This window comes from Semicossyphus pulcher, unplaced genomic scaffold (assembly GCF_022749685.1).
Source record: "Semicossyphus pulcher isolate SPU_LCO1_2020_fin unplaced genomic scaffold, fSemPul1.0.p SCAF_3, whole genome shotgun sequence".
Lineage (NCBI taxonomy): Eukaryota > Metazoa > Chordata > Actinopteri > Labriformes > Labridae > Semicossyphus > Semicossyphus pulcher.
Genome location: NW_027211704.1, coordinates 18,102,716 through 18,113,244, shown reverse-complemented (window position 1 = coordinate 18,113,244; position 10,529 = coordinate 18,102,716). Strand labels below are relative to the sequence as shown.

The 10,529-nt window shown below is 40.1% G+C and overlaps 1 protein-coding gene across 1 annotated transcript; it reads left to right on the top strand.

Annotated features, from left to right (window-relative positions):
* The first annotated feature begins 3,536 nt into the window (after nucleotides 1-3,536).
* On the top strand, nucleotides 3,537-10,368 carry LOC138605870 (tropomyosin Per a 7.0103). Its single transcript, XM_069678324.1, has 6 exons — nucleotides 3,537-3,741; nucleotides 4,031-4,105; nucleotides 5,819-5,857; nucleotides 6,088-6,249; nucleotides 6,432-6,515; nucleotides 8,005-10,368. The coding sequence occupies exons 1-6, from the start codon at nucleotides 3,649-3,651 to the stop codon at nucleotides 8,500-8,502; spliced, it is 951 nt and encodes a 316-aa protein (XP_069534425.1). The 5' UTR covers nucleotides 3,537-3,648; the 3' UTR covers nucleotides 8,503-10,368.
* The last annotated feature ends 161 nt before the right edge of the window (nucleotides 10,369-10,529 follow it).

Genomic DNA, 10,529 nt, shown 5'->3' with positions numbered 1-10,529 from the left:
GTGAGTGTTCAGAAGTGTCACTGAAAAATGTGCAAGTGCGGTCAAAAAGGGGCTCTTTATATATCTCAGCTGCCCGGTGTCGTAATCCGTCTCCATTGGCTAAGATTGCAACAAAAGGCTTTTAGGTCTGTCACCAAGTCAAGAGGGACAGAGCGGAGGGAGGGTGCGCGCGCTGTTATGAGAGTATAAATGTTTTTACAGCGCACAAACAATGCCTCACATTACAAATGTAGCCTAATTAGGTTATTATGATGACAAACTATCGCTGCACATGTTGCTATAAACGCTTAATTATGGTGTAAATGAAAAAAGGTTCATAGATTCCCTCGAATTCTCCACATCATCTCATAAATCACACGCATCTAATACATATCTGCGGTGCATTTTAACAATTTAGCCGCTGAGGATCCTCCAAACAAAACAGACTATAGAAGTTGCACGAGCTTGTACCATACAAACTGAGCGTCAAAGTATCTGCGTGAACCAGTCAGATAAAAACTCACCTTTACTTTGAAAATCACGGGCTGTAAACAACACACGTGTAGTTTTAAAGAGGCTGCATCCTGTTGTTTTAATGTAAGATATGTGTATAATAGTTCACTCTTATAGATTGATTGAAGTCATGCAGCTGCAGCACGTCTACATACTTTGTTGTAATATATATAGACTTTATAACCAATTATAATGTAATTAGGCCATCATTCATTGTACTAACTGTAGTAAAGCTTTATGACAATATGATGCACTTTAAAAGAAATCTAATTTGAATGACCATAGATGATTTTACATCTCATGTCACATTTCATCAAGAAGTAAACATGATTGGGCAAAACGTTGTAGGGTCTGATCAAAGTGTAGCCGGACAACAGACCATGTACACATACTGTATTTATGTACTGTATATGTGCTCAGTAAAACTTGTGATGATTGTGGAACTGATTTCTACATGAACACATTGTACTTTAATAGAGCTGTGAGTTTCACTGTGAGGTATCACTGACCCACCGGTGACCTCTGCTGGAGGGAAACACAGCTGCAGCTGCTGAACAGAGCGATTTCTCAACATCTTCCACTTCTTATTGTGCTATACTTACACTTAGTTTAGTTAAAGGGCAATATTGGATCTATTGTTCAAATGCTTAATGACAGTTTGATGATGGAAATTTATTTCTCACAGTGTTATGATTTTTCTTTTTTTAGAAAGGTTGGAAAAATGCACTTTAATCGATGATCTGCAGATCTCACTATTAAAAAATTGGTAATCGGTATCGGCTCTAAAACTCCTGATCGGTATATCCCTTCTCTCAACCTCAAGCAGCTGTTATTAACAAGCAACAATCTCTTTATGTTTTTCATGACTGCTGTACTTAAACTTTTTCAAGAACCAAATATAGTCTGTGAGACGAGAAACTACAAGTCTTATCTGTTTTAAGTCGTCAAGGATAAGACTTGACTTTACTATTTAGTTATAAAACAGTGGCTGAATGTTCCTGCTCAGTGTGTTTGTGTTTTAGGTTATTATGTTTATATGTAGATGGAAAGACTTTACATTACATGTCCTAATGCAACTATACTGACCAACACAACAAATAGTAGTATATCCACCTCTTTGTAGTGCACCCTGATGAGTGAAGCTCAAGTGATGAATATCTCACAACACAACTCAACACAGAGGCAGTTCAGCCTATTACCTTCAAGATTAAAGTGCAGTAATAGTAAGGAAAAACAGTTACACATCACACATTAGATGAATAATTTAAAATATATCAAGAAATGTGATTAAAGGCTTTCTTCCTCAGATCTCGATGAGAAGATCAATACCACTCTCATGTCTGTCCTTTAAATATATAGCTGGAATCAGGAAGCAGTTAGCTCAGCTTATAAAGACTGGAAAGTTTATTAATTAACAAGTTATATCTTGTTTGTTTTAACTGTGGAATAAACATATAACACAAATTGCATGCCTGCATATGCTTGCATATGAACTGAATTATTTTTAGCCTGCTTCTCCTTGTTTCCATGTCTTTATGCTAAGCTAACCAGCTGGTGGCAGAAGCTCTGTATTAGTCACGCAGACATGGTGGTATCCATCTTTTCATTTAACCCTTAGCAAGCCATTTTAAGCCTTAGCAAGTGAATAAGATTATTTTAGTCAGTATTCACTCTCCCTTCTCTTGTGTCTTCAACTACAGTCAAAGGTTAGAGGACTTGCTCCATACTATGAACGTACATGCTCATGTTAGTGTGCATTTAATTCTATGGCCGAAGATGAAAAGAAACAATATTTATTTAGCCTTTGCATTGTTAATGCATCACATACTGTGCGCTTGCTGAACAAATGCAGAATGCTTTTCATAATTTATTAACACTGAACTGACTCTTTCACAATGATCAGTATCTTTCGGTATTTCATAAATACAATCATTCATTCTCCTGTTGGGAATTTGCATAAATGCTGTGCTTGAAGTCAACATACAGACTGGTTTATGTCTGTATGATGTACAGATATGGAAAGAACTACTCACCATAGCCTCATGAGCAACTCTTCAACCTGCTGCATCTTGAGTCTGATCCTTAGCTGTGATCTGCTGTGACTTTCAGGACAATCATAGAGCCTCAGCGGTCCACTAGTTTCAAGTGTGATGATGCTGCGATGATGCTGCAATAAAAGAAGGAGAGACTATAAAGCATTTCATCTCTTCCTCTTCATAAAATTAAACTTAATTCACACCTCTTAAATCAGTCCTCAGTTACAGTAGAAAAAGCACGAGTATAAATAATGGCTGAGTTCATGTAGCTGCTCTAGTTTCAGGGTCCTTGTATTGAGCATGTCGGCTCACTGTCACACTGTAATGTCTCACTGTCACACCTATATAGAACAGAGCCCTCATTAATGATATTAGTAACACCTGTGCCTTTAATACTATGCCTAGTCAGGATTATTGCATTATATGTTGTCACACTGTTCATCGCTTTAAATATTTTTTGGGGGGTAAATGTGAGGCTACTGCTGAACTTTAGCTTGAGAATTTCCCCTGGAAACAAATAAAATATAATTAATATGATATCATTAGTTATGGGTTTTGTTTTTTTTTGTTGATAATCTGCAAAGTAGCAAACTAAAACTGTTAGATAGGTCAAATATAGTGGAGTAAAATGACCTCATTTGCCTCTGAGAAGTGGGTGAGTAGAAGAATAAAAAAGCAGAAAACTACTCACATTCTTACTGAAGTAGGCTACAGTAAATGTATTAAGTTACTTGCACTACCTCAAAATAAACCATCAAGCTCACCTGGTACTTCTTGTTGTCCTCGACGAGTTTTAGCACTTTTGACTTCATATGCTAATAGTGCCTATCTAAACTTTCAAACTAACAAGAACTAATTGATATTTAACCCTCCACACTCTAAAAAATGACGCTTCTCTGCCGTGGTTGACCTTTGACTCCTCTGTGAGTGTGGGCGGAGTGAGTGAGGGCGGTGTTAAAGGCAGTTTGGTTCCCGAGGCTTTCCGTAGATCACGGCCTGGGCGTCGACAGTTCACTCATCGCAGCTGCTGCGTAGGAAGCAACCACCCAAACACCACTTCACCGGAGAGCTCGGAGGTGGCACTTACGTAAACGAAAACTTAATATAAAACATTAAAAAAATGCATTCAGTCACTCTGGACGGTTCGCCAAAGAAGCGGACGCTATCTCGGGGAATAAGCGAGGACGAGTCTCTCCGCAGCTTCATAAAAGAGGTGGGCGCAGAAATCACGGCGTCATTTGTTTTTGTTTAGAGCTTAAGCTAACTGTCTGCTTGTGTAGACGCTCAGTATTGGATTCATTTAACAATTAACAGTGTAGTCAGCGTGAAGGTTGTTTACCGCTTCAGACTGCTCAAATTCACAGCCAGAGTCGTTTTTATCAGGCCGGTAGCTTCAGTTCACTTCCCCATAATTACTAGCTTGTTAGCTTCTAGTGTTTTTGTTCTCGGTGTGTGATGCTTGGCTCTTCCTGAGGTGTGTGTTTTTTTGTCTCCTTAATCAGTCCGAGAGCTCTTCCAGGCGTCCGACACGGAGCGACAGCCGAGCAGGCACCCTGAAGAAGAGGACCGACAGTCAGGTAGGATCCAGACAGCACGAGCGCACAACGCACACAGGTACTTTGTAATGATCTTTGGATAATCAAACGTGTCCCTGGTCATGGATAACACCAGGATCGATGTCTCTTACCAGTAATCGTCATCGCAATGTAATGATTTTACATTTTGCAGTAGAAGAAAACACTGTGCAGTACAGTTTTGAGATAAATATGCTTGAGTAGCAAATGAGTATTCTCATTTGGTACTTTGTATTTACTTAACTAGCTACATCTGAGAGGAGACATTGTACTTTTAAGCCCACTGGCTACATTGAACTGACAGTTGTAGATAGATTAAGATTATACATAAAGAAACACGATTTTTAAAGCATTGTTGAACCAGTGCTTCTCGATCCTTTTAATTTGGTACCCATTACCTAAAAGCAGTGTCTGGTCTGGGCACTTAAGATGTCTTTCTTTCACACATTACTGCCAGTGTCACCAAGAGTAATACCCACAGATATTATTGCCAACTGTCCAGTGTACTTTACGCATGTTATAAAGAATATAGCCACGCTACGATCTAGCAGCAAAAATAAGTACATTAATATTCACAGCCTACCTTTCTTTGATATATTAAGCATACAGAACCTTAATCATCATTAAATCCTGAACAGTCCTTTCAACATGTCTGGAGATATGAATAATCAATGAAGTTAAGCTGAGCGTGCCTCACTTTGGTTTCCGCTGCGGTGGGATCGCTGGAGCAGGTATAACTGCAATCCTTGTGTCACATTACTTCATACACTGTCCTATGTGTGAGGAAGGAAGTGTAATGTGCCCATGTGCTTTACTTTGCGCCTAGATTATGTCCTGTTTAACTTGCAAAAGATGGTTGGACAAGCCCTAAATGCACTTTAGATCTTGCGATATAGATTGTTTAAATGACCGAGAAGAATGTCTGCTTGGTGTCTTATGCCACAGAGCATGTTTGAAACCATCTACTTGCACTGTTTTCTATATTTACGTCTACTGAGGTAAACAATGTGTGGAGAGGCAACAAGTCTGACGCAGATAAATCCCCTTGAGCTCTTTCACCTGATTTAGAAATGTCAGCTATATGAGTGTGAATATGTTTCATCATACAATCACATATTTTGTGTTGTGAGAGCTGTTATCAGACACAGTGCATCCGTCTCCGCTGTACAGTATCTACATAAGGTCTCTAATTCTGATTGCTGCGATTATCACAAACCAAAGTCTGTGACCTGTCAGATTCTGTGGCGCTGGAAGATAAATTACTCAAAGGTAAAATAGAAAACAAGGGGTGGACCAGGTGACATGTTGGTGCTCTTTGACCAGAACTATAACTGACTACGGTAGGTGTCTGCTATCATAGCTGTCAAAATGTAGACACCATAGAGCAGGGGGGGGCCAACCCTGCTCCTGGAGAGCTACCTTCCTGCATGTTTTAGGTTTCTCCGTACTCTAACACACCTGATCTGCTTGTAATCAACCAGCTGAAGCTTCTCAAGAGATTGATAATGAGCAAAACATTCTAATCAGGTGTGTTAGAGTACGGAGAAACCTAAAACATGCAGGAGGGTAGCTCTCCAGGAGCAGGGTTGGCCACCCCTTCCATAGAGGCACCATGATGAGAGAAAGTATGATACGAAGATACAGTATAGTTTAAAGAGTAAAAGAGTGTGTCATTGATAGAAAACAACGCCTAAAATGTTTTTGTTTTCTTTCCAGCCTTCTGACCAGGACCTCTTCATGGGACTCCCAGAAATGGTGAGTCCTACCTCCTGTTCTCATGGTTATTTAAAGGCTTCTTCACAGTTCTGTCAGTAGAAATACTGCAGGGATACACAGTATATTCCTGTACATATGGAGGGGATTGTCATCCCTCCATATGAGGCCTCCCACTGATCCCTCTGAGAGCTTAACACTTGCCCACTCACTGACTGGCATGGTGCCTCTAAAGATGCCCACACTGATTTGTTTCTGTTCTTGCGATGTAGCTGGAGCTGCAGGCCAGCTATGACGAGGTGGTGCAGGAGCTGCGGGGGCTGGAGGTCGAGCGAGAGGCTCTGTTGTTCCAGGTGGATGTCCTGCAGGACACGCTGGAGGGCGTGGAGGAGCTGCTGGCCGAGGCGCAGAGGGAGGCTGGACAGGCGAACGTGGTACGACGACGATGATCACGAAAACTGAAACAGACCCACAGTTTAGCATTTTTCTCCAGCCGCAGTTCGACTTCTTTTACTCTCCATGCTTCTAATAATATGTTTCTTTTGTACTTGTTGGAACAAAGTATGACACTAACAAGCTACGGGTCCTCTCATAATGTTTCTCTCTGCATCTGTAGGAGTTGGAACGAGAGCGGGAGGCCAAGAGGAAACTAGAGAGCATGGTCTGCTCTCTGATGAAAGAGGCGGAGAGATTAAAAGAGGTAATGCGACATTTAGAAGGAGAACGTTACATAACGTCACAGAGGCACAGGCTTTTTGAATTAATTTGTAAAAAGGTACAGTCCTATTGAACCTGTTATATAACAGTTCACCAGGACTGTGAACTATAGCAGAGTGCATGGTTTTTTAGTTTTTCTAAGCTAATGTTAATCTTTCTGTCAGCTGATGAGTAACTATATGACCAGATATGGAAGTACGTCATCTTTCACTGTAGTTCCTCATTTTGGTTAACTAATCTGTTCTCTGTAAAAGTCTTTCAGTATTACTTTTGACAATACAGACAAGTGAATACTTAAATCACTTGAATACTTAAACTTACCTAAATCAGCTCATAATAAAGACTAATCAGTTTTTATTGTGAAAGATTATAACAAAATGTTTGACCCTAAAATACACATTCAGCCAAATAACGGGGCGTTACCAGTCTGAGAGTGACGTGAGCTGCAGAACAGACCTGAGCTCATCCTGGGGAATGTGGGTGCTACTCTAATCATCACGATCAAGGGCTACCTAATGATGAGTAACAACACAGTGAGGGATTATTGCTGACAAATGGCGACACATGATTATAACTTTAAGTCATGTTACAACTTGTTCAGAATGCATAAGTCAAAATAACGCAGCTGTAAGCGGCTGACTCAGCATGCGTTTCATCACGGGGTGGGTCGCAGGACTTAGAGTAACAGGTCGGGTTGGTTTTGGATTCGACTCGGGGATAATTGCAGGTAACAGGTCGGCTCCACAGAATCTGAACAAAATGTTCCATCTGACCGTCTTTTACATGCATTCGTTTGTGTGTGTCGCTCTGCATTCAAGAAGAACGACACAGACACTGGAACATATACTGATATGTTTGTGAAAACCATTTACGTGTGTGCGTGTGCGTGTGTGTGTGTGTGTGTGTTGTAGTTAGAAGAAACACTATTTTCAAAGCATAGTTGAACCAGTGCTTCTCGATCCTTTTAACTTGGTCCCTTACCTAAAAGCAGTGTCTAGTCTGGGCACTTAAGATGTCTTTCACACATTACTGCCAGTGTCACCAAGAGTAATACCCACAGATATTATTGCCAACTGTCCAGTGTACTTTACGCATGTTATAAAGAATATAGCCAAGCTACGATCTAGCAGCAAAAATAAGTACATTAATATTCACAGCCTACCTTTCTTTGATATATTAAGCATACAGAACCTTAATCATCATTAAATCCTGAACAGTCCTTTCAACATGTCTGGAGATATGATGTAATGATGCTATAATGAAACTGGTCCTCTAAAAGCTGAAGTTGAACATTTGGGCCACCAAAGCTATTCTGTCCTTGTTCTGTCAGTTGACGTTTCATCAGTCCAAAGAAAAGAAGAGAAACTGGAAACTCTCGACAATTTAAATTCTGAAATATTCTGAATTTGTTAACCTTGGTCCTGGAAAAGGTTCTTAATGATCTAACAGATGATTACATTTCCTTTTTGCAGGAAAGGAGTAACCAGCCTTCTGCTCCAGCGGACACACACAGACATGTGGATGAGCTGACGAGACAAGGACACCAAATGGAAAATGACGCAGAGGAAGTAGCTCACAGAGAAGAGAGAGTCTCCTCGCTGAGTGAACCGTGCAGCAGTGAAAGCCGAGCAGAAGAGGAAGAGGAGGAAGGAAACGTCCTGACAAAGCTGAAGAAGATTGTCAGTAAGCCCCTGGGCCACATGCCCTCTCTGGCACTGGACAACCCGCTCGCTGAAGACGGGGTCCTGCGACGGCCTTACGAAAACGGCATCGAGGGCGGACGAGATTCTTCTCCGGAGAGGAACGACTCGGACAGCATAAGTGCCTACGAGGACGCGTCCGCTGAGACTCCAGAGCACCACAGGATGTTTTCAGGTGACGCTTCGGAGCTTCCTGATGATTCAGAGAACACCGAGGGAAGCTGCCAGCCCAGTGACCCCAAAGACCCTGAACTTTGTGTCGTGTCTTAAATCTGTTTTTATCTTCTAATGGGAAAAGGTCAAAGGTAATTATTGATAACTTCGTAATATTTTTAAGCGCTTGATTTGCAGTTTACACACATCTGATTATTAGAGTAAGCCAGAAGTAACATTCATAGCTGTAATTATAGCTCTTAAGTCTAGTCTAAGTTGTCTATTAATTGATAAGCTGAACTGTAGAGAATTGATCTTAAACCATTTCGACAATCGATTAATCGTTTAGTCTGTTTTCATGTTAAAATGCCAAATGTTGCTTCTTCCTTAATTTTCTGTTAGTTAAGAAATGTCTGTGCTTGTGGGACCAAAACAGGCCTCATGAAGACTTAACTCTTGGTAATTAAGAAGGTAATTAACTCTAATTCTTTACATTTTGTAACTAAGTGATTAATAGGGAAAATAATCGGCAGCTTAATTGATAATGAAATAATCGGGTTAGTTGTCATTCACTGTCATAGTAAGATTCAGTTTTAAATTTACTACAGAGGAACTCAGGATCCAGGTGGTTTACACGCTGGGATTCCACTCAAGACTACTTAATGTTATTTGCCTTCAACATCTCTTAAATATCTGTCTTACTTTTTTAAAATGTTTTTTAATGCACGGATGAATGCTCCATGCTGCTCTGATCGTTTACCTCTTCGGTAACCTTGAAGGTGGGTTTTATTTTAACAGCTGCCAGGATACAAATCCGGATTTGCCTGTATACAAAACACAGTGAGCTCTGGAGGTATTTGGACTGTTGCTGTTTTAGAGCCTATCATATTTACACAGTAGGAAGTCGGGAATTAAACACGTTCTAAACCTTCTTTACAGACGGTTAGACGTCCATCTTTGGCAGTTGTTAGTACATCTATAAAATACACATTTTTTAAGTAAGGGAAGATGCCATTCAGCTGCCTGAATATTTATTTTTTTATCTTTCATATACTGCCCTCTTTTCCTGTTTTCATCTTCATTTTGGGGAAATTGATTTGGCTGCATTTGCACTTTTTAAAGTTCTTGTATCGTGGCATGAACGTGTCAGATTACATTAGAAACAACATTCCCTTTACAACCAAACGCATCACAGCATTAAGTGATGAGCTGACCTGCTGCAGGCTGCGTCCTCTCCGCCTGCACGGTTTATACTGTCTGTTTGCACACACTGAAACTTGCTGAAATTAAGTCTCTGATTGCTGTACTCACTTTGTACTTAATCTTAATGTTTTCTGGTTTTTTACAATTATGTTTAAGTCTGAAGAAAGAATCGCACCCTTTCACCTCATTGAACAGTTTGCATGAGCGCCTACGAATGTAAAACGTTTCCAGACTGCACACCAATCAGTCATTCATTGGTACTTTTGCACGCTGTCCTTTTTGTTTAGGGATATTATATTTCATCTTTTATCACGTGAGGTGACTGCTACTGTAGTTCTGTTACTGTAGCGCTGTTGCTGCAGTGCTGTGTGGCGGCACTGTAGTCAGGTCTTGAACAATCAGGTCACGCACGAAGCTCCACAATCATTCATCGTTTACATTGTTGTCATCAGCAGTTTTATTTTCCTGTTGATTTCCTGTCAGGTCAAATCATTTGGTTTTATCTAATGAACCAGAAATGTTTCACTTCCTTCTTTTTACATGATCACTGAGGCTGTTTGGTGAATTTCAGCACACAGCAAGAACTCAAAATGTTTGTTTCATCTTCACACGACAATGCAAAAAACGATGTTCTTATTGTAGTTTGATGCCTTTTTTTGGGTCTACATATTTTTGACAGCTTTGTATGAAATGTTCACGTGTGTAAATGACACAAATTTATACTTACTGTAATTGAAATGACATTCCAGACATATCAAAATAAAAGCAGTGAATAATGCAGACGCTGATTAGTCTCTTTTTTTTAAAACCTTTGTTTGAAACATTCATGACTGCCATTTTTAAGGAATCGCCATCTGAAGCACCTTTTTTATGTGACCACTTCAACTTATTATGAGTAAATAACTCATGGGTGTTTGTTTAGAGAAACGTCCTTATTACTA